The sequence below is a fragment of the Poecilia latipinna genome, unplaced genomic scaffold (assembly GCF_001443285.1).
Source record: "Poecilia latipinna isolate Pla-1442-1.1 unplaced genomic scaffold, P_latipinna-1.0 Scaffold864, whole genome shotgun sequence".
Lineage (NCBI taxonomy): Eukaryota > Metazoa > Chordata > Actinopteri > Cyprinodontiformes > Poeciliidae > Poecilia > Poecilia latipinna.
Window position 1 is genome coordinate 122,903 of NW_015113480.1, and position 18,564 is coordinate 141,466.

The 18,564-nt window shown below is 38.1% G+C and overlaps 1 protein-coding gene across 2 annotated transcripts in view; it reads left to right on the plus strand.

Annotated features, from left to right (window-relative positions):
* The first annotated feature begins 1,786 nt into the window (after positions 1-1,786).
* Positions 1,787-18,564, plus strand: part of usp32 (ubiquitin specific peptidase 32) — a 73,634-nt gene continuing 56,856 nt past the window's right edge. Inside the window, exons 1-2 of one of the 2 annotated variants that reach the window (XM_015048164.1) lie at positions 1,787-2,125; positions 17,697-17,824. In XM_015048164.1, coding sequence (XP_014903650.1) covers positions 2,068-2,125; positions 17,697-17,824 — 186 coding nt within the window. In that variant the 5' untranslated portion in view covers positions 1,787-2,067. The remainder of the gene's footprint in view (positions 2,126-17,696; positions 17,825-18,564) is intronic. The other variant, XM_015048165.1, reaches the window with a different exon arrangement.

The window sequence follows — 18,564 nt, forward strand, 5'->3', positions numbered from 1 at the left end:
TTTCACATCGGTGCACTTTGTGCCGTTTCCAAGCTCAGGACCTCCTCAGGGCCTTGAGCAAAATTTGGTTTTGGGGCCCTCTGTTTGTGCTAATAATGTAGACTTGCTGGAGTCAACAGTCAGATCATTACATCATTGACACACCTTCTATAAACCTATTGCATTTCTGACAGTTGTTTACAATATATTCTATATGGATCTATCATATATGATATATTGGCGCTGACTTCCTTAATTTTGGGTGAGTCATGATCGGCCGATAAGGTTTAAAATATCAGCCTCTGTCCTCTTCTGTTCTGCAGTGAGAGGTTTGACTGACAAACCGCCCCACCAGGTCATGTCTGCATGTTTGCAGTTAACAGTAGTCAACCCACTGTTAAAAACTCAGTGACTTTCCTTCCTTGATACATTTGGCGACATTTCAGACAAAAAATTGGTATCCAAAGTCAAAATCGGAAGGTCAGTAATCGGCAATCGGCCAGAAAACTACAGTCTCTGCAGCCCTAATTAAAATGGAATACATACACACATATTTATGACATTCTTTGATTAAATTAATTTTTCTTAGGTGTAATTACAATAACTAAAAATATAATTTATACCAGGAGTCTTTCTCACCTGAGTATGTGGACTGGTCCTGGGCTGATTCTGAGCCTTCAAATTATTTTAATTGGAGAAGTTTCATATAACTTATAAGTTGATGTAAAACTAATGTTTGTTTTAGATACATAAATTATCATGCTCACCAGCAAACAACATATCACCAACTACAGCTTAGAGTAGCTCATTGATATATTAATGCAGTAGCCACGTAGCCTGATGTAAAAACATTTTACTAGCCAATGTCAAACATTAAGAAATTGTAACTATTGTTATTAACCGTTAATCAAACACGCCTTTTTGAAGAAAAAGTTAAGACTCACTTTCACACAAATACAAACATTGTAACATAAATGTTTGAATCACATGAACAGAATCAATGCTGTGCTCATCATTGTGATGCGAAGAGTGGCAGGTTTGTGGATTTGAGATATGGAGCAATTCTTCTAAAAACAGAACAAAAGTGAGAAAAATCAGAAAGAAACAGAGACTTCTCTGAGAGTTTAAATTAATAACAAAATTTATTATGGTGCAGCAGACCTGCTGTCCTTAACCTTAAGTTAGGTTTAATTTGTATTAATGCTTGAATATTAATGTTTATTAAATGTCCCCTTTAAACTATTGAGCAGGGGTGAATCCAGGAAGTTTTGAAAGAAGGCTAAAAGGGGCCAGTAATGATCTTGGGATGATACACCAAAAATAATGGTTAAATATGCAAATGATAGAGGTCACCACAATACCGTCAAATAGGTACAAATCTGGGCCATGCGAGTAAATTGTCCAATATGTTTCAAAAATGTTCTGCTTGAGACACTTCCACATCCACCAGTTTAGCAGATGGAATTCAAAAGTTTTCTGTATGTCTGTGAATTAATTTTTACTACAGCGGGCAGATAACCCGCTGTGGCGATCCCTGTAATAAGCCATGCTTCTATTTTACACATAGTAAAGGTAAAGGCAAAGGTAGTTTTATTTATAAAGCACATTTTCAGCAAGGGAGTTCAAATTGCAGTACATACCATGGCCACTAGATGCCGCTGTGTTGTGAAGAGAATGTGGCAAACGAGCCACTAGGTGGAGCTACTCTCACTACTCTTGAGGTTATATATAGTTTGTTCAGTTATTCGAAAATATTCTCGGAAACAGCTCAGTTATTGTGCACACAGAGAAAAAACGCTGTTTTGCCCCAATGAGAATCAGAAATAAAATTACTTTTTGGGTCCAGTGAGGCCAAACTAAAGTCTGTGTCTATCACTTCGTTCCTGTTTACAGACGTTGATCAACTGACCTGTAGAGTGAGATCATGTGACATAGCATAGAGGCGTCGCTGAAAACATTCACCCGTTCACCACATAGACACACCGCCGGGGACCCGTTTCACAATAAACAGAAAAGGCAACAGTTACTGTCTGAGCCGCTCGGGAAGTAAACACTGCTTTCCTCAGATCGCAATGAAACGAGGGGAGCATGGGGGCTAAAGAGTCGAGGATAGGATTCCTGTCGTATGACGAGGCTGTCAAGAGAGGTAAGCCGAAAAGGCAGGACCCAATTCCACCTTAGCTAAGCTAGCTTAGCTGCCTGCGCTCAGGCTAACGGCTTTAATAGAGACACCAGGCCACCTGGTAAAATTCATGGCTTTAAAATGACTGCTTAAATGTACTGTTTTGGAGTTGGACAAAGGTGAATTCGCCTCTTTTATTGCAACTGCTTGGATATGGTCTCCTATTCGGCTGGGATAAATTATATATATCTTATTAGATTTTTGCCATATGATGTGTTTATCAGTAGCTATTGCTGGGTTTTCCGCAGTATTCTGCCCACGAAATGCTGTACGTTATGCTACAGTTGAAAGGGTTTAAAACAGACCGCTTACGAATACATTTGTTTTAAATTATATTTGCTAGACCTTTCTTCATCCTGAATAGATGTATTGTTGTTTCCGATATTGCAGTGGGGCTGCGGGTGTCTTTTGCAGCGTGTGTATTTACATATAAACAAGGTCAAGTTAAATTGGTTGGTTGTCGGACAGTGTTTGGCGTGGCGTTGTTTCCACTAGAAGAAAAGCCTTGTTTTTACAGTTGGAGCTGGACTAAGGAAGAGGGCTGTGTTGACAGCCAGTATGAGCTTCAACAGAGGGACGTAGCTCTGAAGCAATAGGGTTGGTTCACTTAACTTCACCGCTTGATCTAGTCGCTGCCGGGGAACGTTTACCTCTTTACTATCGCTAGCCTGTATGTTTAATGTGAAAGCAGTTAGCTGACTTGCAACTAGGTTGCAAGAGTGGGGGACACTTTCAGACTGTTTTGGCCTCTGTATCATTTGAAGCTGGGTATGGACACGTGCTAGCTGTGTTAGATCTTATTCAGTTTGGGGTTAGGGTATGTAGGCGTATTAAGCAAGCAAATATCACACTTAAATATTTCTTGTAAAAAACTTACATAAAAACACTGGAAGTCCATTAGACTGGCTAAATATGTTGTTTGCTAGAGATTGAATGCATGACACCTGAAAGGTTATTTCTCAAAATATTCCATTTAGGCATTCTGCAGCAGGGCACACATTGAAATTGCATTGCACTTTGGGCTTTAATTGTGTATATGAAATATATATTTCCATATTTAATTAGTTATTTTTTGGTGGCACTAGTTGCAGACATAGGTGGACAGAGAAGGGAGAGGGAGAGACATATTACAGAGGTTCTAAAGATGGGGATTGAACCTCAGACGGTTGCAGTGAGGACTAATATCCTCAATACATGGGATTCCCACTCTTCCTCTGAACCACATTTGTTTTTCAGCTTAACTTGGACAATACTGTATGACTAATTAGAGAACTTCTTGCGGCTGTTTTTTGTACTGGATTTTGTTTAAAGGAATCATATTAAAATACAATTATTTTACCTTTACATCACACTTTTTCAGGTTTTTATTTGTAAACAGTTTTGAAAACCATAGATCACTTTTTGTTCTTAAATATTATACAATTTCTCTTGGTCTACGATATAAAACATGCCAAAATGTCTTGCTTAATGTTAGAACCCTGCTACAGTATGGAGTCCATGCCGGAGTTGCATTGCTGCATATATGTGTTCAGAACTGTGTCTTATATTTGAGTTTCTACCCTGTAGACCCTGAGAGAAAGTATGGGGGAGCTCTGGGATTGATTTTATAGTTTACACCTTTTCTGAGCTGAATTGAGCTGAATTTACCTCCATCTTTTCAATATCCTTGTGTTCTTGTTTAGGGATGCCTTCATCTCAAAGTCATTCCTGCTCTGCATATCACCTACAACTACACACAGGAAGACTCAAGTTGTTCATCAAACACTCACAGGCTGTGGAAGTGTCCAGCCACCCAGCCCAGCCTTATCTGACCAGTCACATGGCAGCATTCCTAATTCCCACAGCAGGCTTGGCCGCAGCAATGGCTGGTTCAGTTATCTCAAAGGTGCACTCTGTAGGCATAGCAGTGGTTGGTTATCAAGAATCCTTTTGAAAATGTTGACTTTCCAAGATTATCTAGACCTAATTGATTCAAGTTGGTTACTGCAGAGCCGATTGCTCACTTTTTGATGGGTTTTCCTGACAGACCCTTAAGGGAAATGGTTTTCAGAAGGAGTCAGAATGATGGCCCATCTTTCTTTGAGTGTTGCACTCTCTTCTTTGTCCATGTAACAGCTAATCCTATGTGTAAATTAGTTTTAAATTGCTGATCAGAGTACAGCATTAAATGTTCCCTACTGTAGTGACAGTGTAATTTGTCACTACAGTAGTTGAGCACAGTGTGTATGCAGTGTGTCAGCGGTGAAAGTCCACTTCCTTTTCCCAGAGTATTAGGTAACAGGGTGATAAAACATTCACTCAGAAAGGGAAGAAACTTTCCTATTTGATTAGTAATACGCTAGTCTAACATACGTGACAAAGTTCATTTCGAAAAGAAGTTTAAAGGTCAAGGCTGCACATGTAACTAAGAGAGTACTCAAAGTTCACTGATCTGAGTTGATCACAATGACAGATCTATTGGAATAACATAGATGAATTTGTCTGTTGTAAGGGGCAAAGTTGATCCTGCTATTGGCACAAGCTACTGGCTCCAGATTTACTCATAAATACTTAGATACATTATTTATCACTATTTTAGATTTGCATTGGTCATGGTGGCAACATTTTAAAGCAGCTCTGTTACATTAGTTCTGATTTGTTCTTTTTCTATACTTTGGTCACAATTTCTTTGTTCCAATTGTTGCATGTTTGAACAACTTTTTCTTCTGATGTTTCCATCACTATTACTGTCCCCTGACCAAGCAAATATCACATGACCAATCTCACCCCTCCAAGGGTTTCCCACAGTGTACTATAAGTCTGGCGGGCCATCAGACTTAACCCCACCAAGCTAATCATTGTTTATGCTTCCATCTGTTAAATTATGAACAATGGCAACATTGTCAGTATGTAAACGCATAGGGAGACTAAGGTCAGGTTTATTTTTTTATTCACCAGAATGCCATAACCACTGTCTGCCTTTACCAGGCTATGCACTATCAACTTCAGCGAATAAAGTCACAAGTCAAAAAGTTTGTTTTTATTTTAATTATATTTTTCTTATGTTTACCTTTTTTGAAGACTTTATAGTTGGTGTTTTTTGTATTGTTAATATCTTACAATAACACATAATTACCTAGTTATATTTTCAAATTTTCTGTCAACTTTAAACTAAAAAAACACACTGGGCGGCTGAATTCAAATCAAATTCAAAAATACTTTATTGATCCCAAAGGAAAATTAAATTTGCTAACATTAGAGTGAGTTCCCTAGTGCCTCTACAATCAGGCTTAGCAAGTATTCTGGGGCAAACCCTGAACCCCTTTCAGTATGTCAGCATGTATCCTACAGTGCCATTTATGGTTGTCGGATAACAAATATGGCCACATTCAAAATAGCTCTTTAGAGAAAGAGTTGTTTTCAGCAGAGCCAAAAAAACATGCAGAGCTTTGCTGAAATGTTTCTTGCAGATGTGTTTAATGTAAAGAAAATGAGAGTCTAGTTTATGGAACACCAAACTGACCACAACTTGTCCATATTCAGGTTGCAGTCAAGGAAAGCAGCAGGGAGAAGAATGGTTTGAAGGCATATTGATCCATTAAAAGAAATGGATGGCCAAATGTTCTGATGGTTTATAGATAAATTCTGTTTCTAGCACCATCATATAATCAGCATACAGTAGATGGCGTATGCTGCCTGTACTGGAGCTAGTTACTAAACTCATTAATAAGATACAAAGCATTGCATGAGTGTCACTGTTGTACTCCATGCACATATCTGTCAGCCACATGCCCATCATAGCATAATGAGCACATGGCTAATTAGCATAGCATTAGGCATTGACTATTGAAGCTTATTTCTAAACAACTTTAACTGTGATGACATGGCCGTTGTTATTTATGCACACTATTGCTTTTAACTAGCATGAATAAAGCGAGAACGACTCAGCAGTATGTGAATGTGAGTGAGACGGCTCCATCAAAGGAAACAGCAGGTCCATCCCAGCATTTTTCACAAATGTCAGTTCTACTAGTGAGTAATTTGTTGATTGTGTAATTATTATGATTTAAAATATTTGACTGAAACATTGTTTCTGCAGCTTGTAAAATAGTTTCTGGAAAGCATAGCTGCCTATATAAATTTTATTTTTATAAAAATAACAAAGGATACCTGTGTCATATAGAGGTGCCAACAGAATTCAATCTGATTGTTGCTTTTTTGTACATTTATTTTAACAATCATTGTTATAATTTAAAAAAAAATTTGATGTCAAGTGTTCTGAGTAAGTCAGTCTGCTCTGTTTTCACTCTAGTTAATCAATAAATGGTTATAATCTGATGTCGTTTAAGGTGTCATGAATAAAGAAATGAAAGAGTGAAAAAGAGCTGACAGGAAGTCGAGATTTACTGGCTTGCGGCAGTACCAGGAAGCTACATATCTCCATGTCAAGTAACAGCCAGTTAATGGTTAAATTAACTGGCTGCTCTGAAGTGCCTCATGGAGAAGAAAACCTTCCTTCCTTACAGCAGCAGCTGCTGACTGTAAACATGATAACAGTTGATGATGTTAAGAAGACAGAACTGTATGTCACTGTTAGAGGTGTTGACTCATCTTGTTAGCTTATTGCTATGATCCTCTTTAGGTTATAGGGTTCTGATCTGTTGCAACATATAGAACATACCCTTGTTAATTTTAATTCTACATGTCTTGGAGCATGTCTTTCGAGTATGCACATGTAAATCTCAGTCATTCTGGTTAAAAAAGTCCACTGGTCTGATCAAGGAGAATGGAGCTAATGTGTGTTTCTAGATTGCAGTTTTTCCAGTAACACTTTGACGTAATATTTGATCCTTGGTGGTCGATCACCATACAGTGAGGTATGGTGATACATTCTTAGCAGTAAGAATTTAGCCTTACTGTTACATTCTGTCAGACATGTCAGTGGGCTTTTAATAGCCTACTTGATAAACCACTGCTTTGCATTTTTACCTTGTGCTCTTTGGGTCGGGGATGTGGATTTGCCTACTGTTGCTACATATACTTTCAGTAGAGTTTTTGCTGGGGAACTTGGGCAGGGAGCTGCGTGGATTGTTTTGATTTGCAAAGCAAATTGTTATATCAGGTGGTATATTTTCAAACTGGCTGCTGGAGTCAGAATATTCCAGGTAATGTAAAACTGACGTGATTCTGATTGAATCACATGATTTTCACGGTATAATACTATCTAGAAGGTTTTTGGGAGTTTTTATTACGCATAGCAATACTACCTTTTCCCTTTTTCTCCTTAGAGTTACACCGGGTAATGATCAAGCAGATATTAGATATTAGCTGGGTTTCACACATACACACACACACACACACACACACACACACACACACACATATATATTAGTTACAACAAAACTTTGGTGCAAAACAAAAATCTCTTTACCTATTAAAATAACATGAATTTATATAAATTCATGAGTTGTCTTTATGCTTGACATAAGGCAGTGCTTCTCAATTCCAGTCCTCAGACCCCCCTCTCTGCATGTTTTAGATGTGCCTCTATTCCAGAACAGCTGTTTCAAATGATTGCATGGCCATCAAGTACTGCAGAAGCCTGTTAATCACCCAGAGATACAATTCAGGTGTGTGGTAGAAGGGAAGAACCTAAAACATGCAGGGCAGGGGGGCCTGAGGACCGGAATTGAGAAGCACTGACATAAAGAGAGGAAAATAGTATCAACATATCATCCCACAAAGACTTCCTGTGAATGTTAAAGCTGAACTGCTTTTCTGTCTGAACACAGAGACACACAGCAGTCACCAAACTCTTACCTTGCAGTTTCTTTTTTCTACATTTCTACCAAAAGTTTTAGTTGTGAAAGCACAGCACACACCTTTCTATCTCTTACCTATATTTGACGATTTGTGGACAAGCTATGCTCACTTCAAGTTCATCGTGTAAAAAGCAACAAATATAATCCCAGCACTGGCTAAAAGAGGAGACTTGCATTTTTATTTGTTTATTAAAAACAAATAAAACAATTATATTTGTTTTTAATGCACAAGGGTGTGAATCTGATGTATTCTGTTTCTTATTCAACCTTTTGCAGTTTGGATCAAAGATGTCCTGTAAACCTGTAATCTACAATGGCATCAGTTATCGCTGGCTTAATGTAACCTAAAGAGCCACACTTGAGTTATTCAAATACTACATGATATCATGTATGATTGAGGTTTAAGAGTATGGTAACATATTTGATTTAGTCAGTGTAAACTTATTTGTTGTGCAGTTGGTATCTTGATTTAGTGTAATAGTTAGTAGAATAAAACCTGCAGCATCAGTAATATAGCCTAACAGAATTGTTCCACTATGGCAGCACAGCTATGGATGGCAAGTAAAAGAATAATCTTTTTGCCCTCCAGGCTTGTGTGTATGTGAAAAATTTCCACATGTAATCAATAACAGACAACATGTCTATACAAGTTTCTTCCAGGCCAAATTCAGTTTAGGCCGATATCGAGTACCAAGTTAACAAGTTGGTACTTATACTTCCTACAACAAAAATAAATGTATTTTATTTAGAACAGGATGGCTCTTCTTTTTAAGCTTACAGATCCTATGACTGTTTTTTATTTATTTATTTTTTATTTTAATTTTTTATTTGGAAAGGCAAGTTACAATTACATTGTACATTTCAGCTTCCACCACAGCGGAAGTATGAGAAGGAATAACATAAGTCAATCCAGGGTTTTTGTGTAATAACAAAACATCCATAACAGAAGAGTGAGCGAGGGGTGGGAGGGGTCTGATCTGATCTTGCATATAAAAGGGAAAAAGCACATTCCAGAGCATAGATTTACCATAAGCCCGAACCAGGGTACAATACACAGCACAACAATATTTGCATGTGATAGGCATATTTAGTCCAAATGGATTACTGATTTAACATAGTTTGTCCATTTAGACCAGATCTTGAAGAATGATTCCCTTCGACCTCAAACAGAAAAGGATAACCTCTCCAGAATGTAAATGTCTTGTACAATATTGAACCAGTCCTCTACTGTAGGTGCTTCAGGCTTTAACCACTTTCTAGTGATTGTCTTTTTACTTGCTGCCAGAAGCATTAACAGCAGTTTTTTATCTTCCAGAGTCCAGCTATCAAATGAGATGTTTCCTAAGTATAGGGATTCATATTTACATGAGATTCATTCAGAAAAGATGTTGTTTAGGTGGGAACACAGTTGCTCCCAAAAAGCTTTAATCACCGGACAACTCCAGAAGATGTGATTTTGATTTGCCCCGTTTGTTCCACAGAGTCTCCAACACATGTCCCCACTGCCCCAATGTTTTTTTCTGAACTGGAGTCACAAAATATCGAACAGTGTTTTTCCAGCAGTGGAAAAACACTGTTCAATTGGAGCTCGAGGTCATCCAGTGCAATCTGTTGATCTGTTCCCAGACTTCAGTTGAGATGGATTAATTTCCTTCTTTTACCCACTTGTTTCTTATGTAGTTTGTGTCACTTTATTTAGAGAATAGAATACCATTGTAAAGTACAGAAACAAGTTTCTTGCTTGAACCTGACTTCAACAAGGACAAAAACACATTAACAAGTCCTGGTTTAGCTGATTCCCAATTGACACATATATTTTGATTGAAATAGGACCTAACCTGTAAGTATCTGAAGAAGTCGTCCCTCTCCAACCCGTTAGATCTCTGAAGTTCCTCAAAACTCTGAAACACCCCCTTATGGGTAAAAGTATATTAAGAGGTTAATCCTTTTTGGATCCATCCTCTAAATCTTCCATCAATCTTGTTCGGTTTAAATGCAGAGTCAAAGGCACACCATCTGAGTATCTTTATCTGGCTCCTCAATCCACAAATTTCAACCACGTTTCTCCAAGAATCCAACATTGTGTGTAACATTGACTATTGTTTGGTATATTCAGCCTCTCTTGTAAATCCTTGTCCATTAATACTGATATTAAAGGTATTCCTTCCACTGTTGAGCCATCTTTCCACTTTGCATCGTAAGATGGAGAGCATAGACAGAACACCGGTCTTAACTGAGCTGCAAGGTAATAAACCCGTAGATTGGGAAGACCCAATCCGCCTTTCTCTTTCTTTAACTGCAACATTCTATACTTCACCCTTGGTTTTTTCCTCTGCCAAATATACTGAGATATTAATCTTTCCCACTCTGTGAAACATCTTTCTGATATCTGGATAGGTAAACATAGAAATAAATATAGGAAACGTGGGAGAATGTTCATTCCGACCGACTCCACTCTGGAGTATAAATTTGAGAAAGGGATCAAGTTCCATCTCTGTATGTCTGATTTCAGGTTTGAGATTAGGGGCCCATAGTTGACATCAAAAATCCTGGAGAAATCCTTTGGCAATGTGACCCCTAAGTATTTAATGGATTCTGCTTCCTAGCTCCAATTGTACAGGCTCTTAATATAGTTCTGTGGGTTATAGTTTATCGTTAAGACCTGAGTCTTGGTAATGTTTATCTTGTAGCCCGAGAGTGAACCATATTCCTCGATCGCCTCCATAAGTACAGGTAGAGTTTGGGCTGGGTTTGCTATGGTTAGCAACAAATCATCCGCAAACAATGACAGCTTTTGTTCCCCAGACACCATGTGAACTCCAGCTATGTCTGTCCTCTGACTTATCCACTGACTTAAAGGCTCTATGAAGAGGGCGGAGAGGAGTGGCGAAACACAGCATCCCTGCCATGTATCCCTTTCCAAAGTAAAGGGATCAGATAGGTCAATGTTAATTTTTATCCTAGCCGATGGTTTATTGTATAAAGCTGCAATTACATCTATTATGGTCTGGTGGAACCCAAACCTGGACATAACTTTGTAAAGGAAGGCCCATCTGACGGAGTCAAAAGCCTTCTCCACATCCAGACTCAGTACAACGGTCTCTATACTTTGTTGAACTACATGATTTAAAATATGCAAGGTTTTTCTGATGCTGTCCTGTGTCTGTCTCTGTCTGATGAAGCCTGTTTGATCCTTATGAATTATCACTGGCAAGATGTTTTCCAATCTCTGTGCGATTATGGCAGTAAATAATTTATAATCAATATTTAGCACACTTATTGGGTGGTAGTTTCCGCATTCCAATTTATCCTTTCCCTCCTTAGAAATTAGCGAAATAATTGTGTCTCTCCATGAGGGAGGGATTATTTTCTTTTCCAGTACATTGTTGAAAACTCTTAATAAAACAGGGACTAACTGATCATGCATTTCTCTATACCACTCGGAGGTAAACCCATCCGTTCCTGGATATTTTCCTCCTTTCAACTTTCTAATCACTGACCTTAGTTCTGCTTCAGTTATCTTTGATATTAACTGTTCGTTTTGCTCGTCTGTAATGTTGGGCAGAGAGAGTTGGGAAAGGAATGTATCCATTTGCTGTTCATTTTTCATTTTTTGTTGGGAGTATAAGGTTTGGAAAAAATCTCTAAAGCATTTATGGATCTTTTATAGGTTTGTTTCAACCCTATTTGTATGTATGTTCTGTATTTTGTAAATGGTTCTTTCAGCTTGTTGTTTTCGTAGTTTAAATGTTATGAGCTTCAGGGCTTTCCCCCCTGCTTTGTAGTATTTCTGTTTAGTAAAGAGAAGTTTCTTTTGTATTTCACTTCAGTTATTCAGTTCTTTTTTTCACTATCTCAATTTTATTTCTTGTTGCCCTTTTGAAGGTTTTGGAATGTTCTTTCTGAAGTTTTTTTTAGTTCCACTTCCAATTGAGTTTGTTTTTGTTGTCTAATTTTCTTTTTGTTGGCGAAAAAGGCTATTATTTTTCCCCTGACTTCTGCCTTTAGAGCATCCCAAAGTATTGCTGGACCCACCTCTTTATTATTGTTTTCTTCTAGATATTGTTTGATTTCAATTTTCATATTCTCCTTAAAGATTGTACCATTTAATAGGTTTTTATTCAACCTCCAGAGCGTGGATCTGCTTTTATCACCCAGATGAAGGGACATATAGATTGGGCTGTGATCAGAAATTGGACTAGATCCAATCTTGCAACTTTCTAATCTATGTACATCTTAAAGAAATAATCTATTCGTGAGTATGCATTAAAAGAAGAGGAATAATGTGTGTAGTCACAACTGGTTGGGTTCTTATCCCTCCATATATCCACTAATCCCAGTTTGTCCATCATATTTTTCATTCTTTAACTGATATTTCTTGAGTTTGTTTTCCCGTTTGATGAGTCCTGATTTGGGTTTAACCTAATATTAAATTTGCCAGCACAAATCATTACACCCTGACTTTTTGTAGCTGCTAGTTCAAGTATTTTCTTGTAATATGACCAGTCGCTACCAGGTGGGGCATAGACTTATCAGGATGCCATTTATTATCCCTGTAATTAAAATATAGCGGCCTTCCCTATCCTTATGTTCTGCAACATATTCATAGTACAAGGAGCTCGATATTAAAATCGCAACCCCTCTTCGTTTTCCGGAGCCGTGGGAAGAAAAATAGACAGACTTAAACCCTATCTTGTTTAGTTTGGCATGTTCAGAGTCATCTAGATGGGATTCCTGTAGCATCGCTATTTGAACTTTATCTTTCCTGAGTTTAAATAAAAGTATCCATGTTCAGCATCCAAAGCAGGGGTCTGTTAACTAGACCCTGTTGAGCCTCTTGGAAGTAGCCCAGAAGGGAAAAACCTCCCATATCGTTAGGATGGGCCCTTTCAAGTGGCAGCGGCCCAAATAGGAGTGAACCCCAAACAAACCTTTTTAAAGTCCTATCATCCTTAAATCAGCCCTCCCTATACTTATCTCTAAGAGGAAAATCTCTGACTGTTTTTAATAAATCATAAATAGATCATGACACACAGATTGTTTAGTCATCAAATGCTTTATCAAATTACTTGTTAAAAGATACATATTTTGTTAGAGCCCACTACCAAGAACTATTGTTCTGTTACCAGCTGGAGACGCTCAAGCTCCAATCAAACTACTTAAACTAACAGTTGAATTAGTAACAGTATCCTGTGCCAGGATACTAACAGTTTAATAATTCTAGTTGTTAGAACAGTCATAACCAGTCTAGTTGTGATTGTTCTAAATGAGGGGACTTGGGAGGCCGGCTAATGCACAGCAGGAAGCACAGCCGATCTTAAATACAGGCTGTTAGGAGAACATTCTGAAGATCTATAGAATGGAGTGAAATTTAGTGGATTAAATTAAAAGTAAAATATCTTCTTCCAAATCCTCCAGGTTAATGGCCCCAGATGAAATGAGCTTTCCAGGAAAGGCACAGCATGTATGTTTCTGTCTGTTGGCAGTTCCGCAGGACTTAATGGTCACACAGCTCAGCTTTTTGCATCATGTTCTTGATACCTTGATGCCTCTGCAAGTGTCTGCAGCCTCACTGGAAGCAGCCATGCTTGTTTAATAGTCCCAGCAGGAGCCTGCGTCCGCTGCTGCTCTGTTGCTGTGATGATTTAGTTGGTGGGTCTGACACACACAACCTGCTGTGAAAGTGTGCATACTTTGAGGAAGGTGAATGGAAACAGGGCACTTGTAGTAATGTTAATTTGGATAGTTGTGCGTCTCTGAATCAGAACTTCTACTGTGGAGAAATGAAAACTGAAAACTGGACCCATAACTTACCCTACGTCTACGGAACATTGTGTCAGTCAAAATATTGATTTATCCATGCATTGTAATTAATTTTTCCAATTCAATATCAATTTGGAAAAGTTTAATTAGTTAGATCACCTGTCCTGCCATGGTGAGCAACACTTTTAGCACTGTCACTATAAGAACTAGGTGTCTAATATAAGACAGCTGGATATGAATTCTTCTTCGTTTTGAGCTTATTTGTGGTTGGCAAGTGACTATTGTTATAGCTTGTGCCAGGATACCTGAGCTCTATTCAAAAGACTGATGATAACTGCAGGAACTGAGTGTGTTTTGCATCTGACTGTAAACAGAAGAGAATGATACCCATTAACCTCAACATCACAGATGGACCTGAGCACAGAGTATGTATTAGTGAAGGTTAGGAACAAGGGGTCAGGTCAGAGGTCAGGTAGGCAGTGGTAGACTTGGATTATGAATACTTTCCAGATGTACTGTAAACTTAACCATTAAACAAACCATTGTGATTATCTAACCTTGTGAAAACTGTTGTTGATTTGTGTGAGACTGCTGGATTTAATCCATAAAACTGCACATTTTCACAGCTGCTCTGATCACTTCAGCATATGTGTCCACAGATTGATGAAAATTAGTTAATCTTAGCACCACAATGCCTTACTTCCTGGCGTGGTTTTTAGTACAAGTAAGTTTGGTTGAGTTCTGATCTTTCACCTTCTGTTTAAAAGAACAACTTCTGCCAAAAGAACAACTTCTATTTTATCTGCATTAAGCTTGAGGAAATTCTAGCCCTTCAGCTTACTGATATTGTGGACATACTTCCTCAGTGACTATGGTTATTTGGTGACAGAAATATAAACTTCTGTGTCATCAACATAAATATCATGGGAGATGTAGTGACTCTTCCAACCAGTTGTTACATGCAGTAATAGATATTAAATTTTAAAAAAATGGATGAAGGATGAAACCTTGAGAAACCCCACATCAGATTTTTATTGCTCAGAATTATTGTTGGTGAAAGGAAATATTGGCCATAATTCAAATTAGTGCACATCAGTACACAATAAAGAGACATGTTTCATTTAGACAACCATCACTATCAGTATACTTCAAATTATAATGACTATGAAAGGTCGCAGAACAAACGCAGATTATCATCCCTCTACCACCATATTTGATAGTCAATAGCAGTTTGTTCTGAAATGCTGCTTAGGTTTAACTACTTTGGTTAAACATCCAGAAAAGATTGTTGCAGAAGTGTTGTCTCATTTGAATGCAGCTGTACTTCGGTTGTCACAACACTAAAATTTCAAACTTGTTACTGCTAAATAATGAATAGCTTTACAAGATTATTATCTTATGTTGAAAATTGTGCTGCACATCCAGTCTGTCAATGTGCTGCTGATTGAAATCACATTTACATGGCTTGAGTTAGTATAGTATAGCTATTATTCAGCATAAATTGGTGATTGTTCATGCTCAAAAAAAAAGTTTGTCGAAAAAAAAAAATCTAGAAGTATTTCTCATAAATTATTCTAATTGCTTTAAAGTATCCACCAAACATCAAATACTAAAATAACATACATATGAAGTTATTTTAAGGTAAATCTGTTTGTAATTGTAATAAAAGCACTAGCAAGTCTGTTTCAGGATACTCTGGAATACTTTGAGCTGCTGGCTTACATAAGACACAAAGGTGCTTTCCTCTTCTGTTGTGCTGAGAAGTGCAGATCTGGTTTGATTATGAGGTGCCTGCTGTGTTACCAAAGCCTGTGATTCAGCACTTTGTTCCTAATCACTTCTACCCTGAAGCCGAGTGGCTTCTGCTGCCCACTCAGGGCTAATGGAGGACCAGAAGCAGCTCAGCAGCATCCTGCCCCAAGAACAGCTGCTTATTGGGTCACTTTTATTGTTTTTCAGGAATCTCTGGCTTATACTGTAGCTGTGTGCGTGCATGCGTGCGTGCGTGCGTGCGGATGGGGTGTGGGGGAATGTCTGCTGTTCAGGGGCAGTTCAGTTCACCTTTGAGGGTTTTGGAGCTCAGCAGCTTTGGGATATGTTTGCTACACTAAATGTCACACTTAGGGTTGCTGCTTATTTTTTAAACATCATAGACTGAATATTACAAAGAGGTTAAACTGAAACATCAAGGAAGTCCACAGTGATATTTGTTTTCAGGCTTATTTGCATTAACGAAGTTTGTATCTTTATGTATTTTGCCTTCTTATTTTTCATGTACTTTCATAATATACTGAACTGAATATTAGTTTTTTTCACCAACTGGTTCCAGAGGAACTGAAGGAATACACCAATAATATTTCTCATGTACAGTTAGAATCTACCATCTAATGCAGCATTAGATATCATTAAGAGCTGGTTATTGTCTGTGCAGTTCCATTAATGACATCTGATTCTTTAGAGGATGATTTAATGAAACACATGGGGCCAATCAGAAAGCAAAGCTGCTTGAGGTAATAAAACTTGTCTGAATGTAAGATTGAGCTGAATGCAGTTGATGCATTTAAATAAAAATAAATTTTATTCATGCAAATTTGACCATTACTGATGCTTTTTGTGCAGTTTGATTTTGTTTTAGGAAATTGTTAGTCTTCTCTATTCATTACAGCTTTAGGAGAACCTATCTGTTAATCCTGCATACAAATAAGCATAAATAAAGGCAATTAAGCATAAGTGAAGGAGTTATGGGATGCTTAGTTCCAACTGGGTGTTGCTAAACTGGGACAACTTACCTGAGTATTGTTGTGTAATGTCTTCATTACTTTAGTACTACATCATATTCAAATGTAGATGGCAAATTCCTGCAGAATAATGCATCATGTCATAAAGCTCAAATAACCCTAAGTTGCTTTGTTTTACATATCAGAGTCCACTGTACTGCAACAGCTTCCACCAGATCCCAGTCCTATAGAACCCTGCTGGGATGTTGGAATGTGAGACTTTAACTGTGGATGTGCAGCTGACTAATAAACAGTAACTGCATGATTTTGTCATATTTGTGTGGATCGAACTCTGAGGAGTCTTCCTAACACTTTGTTGAATTTGTGGATTTGTATGAATGTAGTGTCTGTTCATCCACTGTCATCGGTGGCTATGCTAGCTGGCCTTAGCATCGCCACCGCTACAGCTGGTTGTTGTGAACCAGCTGTAGCAGAGCAGAGAGCAAGAGAAAAGTGTGAGCAGCGAATACATGAGATGATTGACAGCAACAACTCCCTGGCTCTGATTGATTGTGTCTGACCAAATGGTGTATTTCACATGACAGCAGGATCCCAGGGATCATATGTTTTTTTTGCAAAAGTTACATAGTCTCCTTCACAGATGATGAACATATTTAGTAGTTCCAATCGGGGGGGAGTGTGTGTGTGTGTGTGTGTGTGGGTGTGTGTGTGTGTGTCTATGAAGTTGATGAAATGCATTCTTGTCACTTTCTGGGGAGTCAGTAATTAAAGCCAGACTTTAGTTTTTATGGCAGGTAACGTTAATTGGCTCACTGTGCTGCAGTTGCTAAATAGCATCTAACCCAGGGCTCTGCAGCTGTTCCAATCCAAAGAGCTGTTTTTACCAGCAATCCAACTAAATAAAACCCATTTAGAGCTGCAAAGGCAACGTGACACTTTTTTCAAAAATATAAATATATACTCTAAGTTTAAAAACAAAGAAAAAAAAGTAATTTCTAAATATGCAACTTTTTTGTTTTCTAAAGGATGGACTCATGTTCTTTTGAGAGAGAGACAGAGATCTTGATCACTTTAGCTGATGAAATTTCTCCCTACAGCATACTAAATCAAGGCGGCATTATGACAAAGATCAAAGTCATTATTATGATACATTGCTTGGCTAAACAAGACCGCAACACCACAAAGAGTTGGATCCCCCTAAGTCTAATTGTGTCTTTCCCTTTGTGACTGCAGTTACTGATGTGGAACTGAAGCGGCTGAAGGATGCCTTCAAGAGAACCAGTGGTCTGTCGTGTTACATGACCCAGCAGTGCTTCTACAGAGAAGTGCTAGGAGATGGAGTTCCCCCGAAAGTTGCAGAGGTAAGCCACAGTAATGTCACAATTTATGTTATGTAGCTGAAATGAAGAGTTAGTAGAAGTGAGGAGAGAGGCCCAAATAAATTATGCTTTTATTGGAGTGGTGAACTCAAACTCTTTCAGGTTTCCCCCAGAAAACTTTCTAAGCCTAGTGGTAGGGACAGTTATCCAGCAGCCCCTTGTGTTTTTGTTTTAAAATATGTTAAAGGTTGACTGGAAATTTAAAATATGACTAGGTAAAATTATGTTATTGAAAGATATTGTTGATAGTACTTATACAAATATAGTACAAATATAAAGACTTACAAAAAGGAAATGTGCAGGGGTGCAGGCTGAGTGATTTGTCCAGCTCTGTGCCCAGTTCAACGCATCAACTATAAACCTGCCTTTGCTTTCACTGTTACTAGTGTATAAAAAACCCTAAAATAAACAAGTGACATATAGCCTGGTAGGAGGGAAACCCTGTCTGTTTAGAAGTTTATAGTAATTTCCCCATCTGTGCTTACTTATTCAAATCTGATGATATTTTTTATCTTTAGGGTAGCTGAAAAAATTAAACTCCAGAAACATTTTCTGGCTGCTTCGAACCATTGATTGCAACACACTGAACCATGTTGCACTCATATTCACCCAGTAATATGCTGAATATTGTTAATCCCTGGCAGCACAATGTTCGTCACAGATTGAGGGGGAGTGTCATGGAAAATGCCAAAAACAGCTCAGTGTTTTTTTTTTTCCTTAAA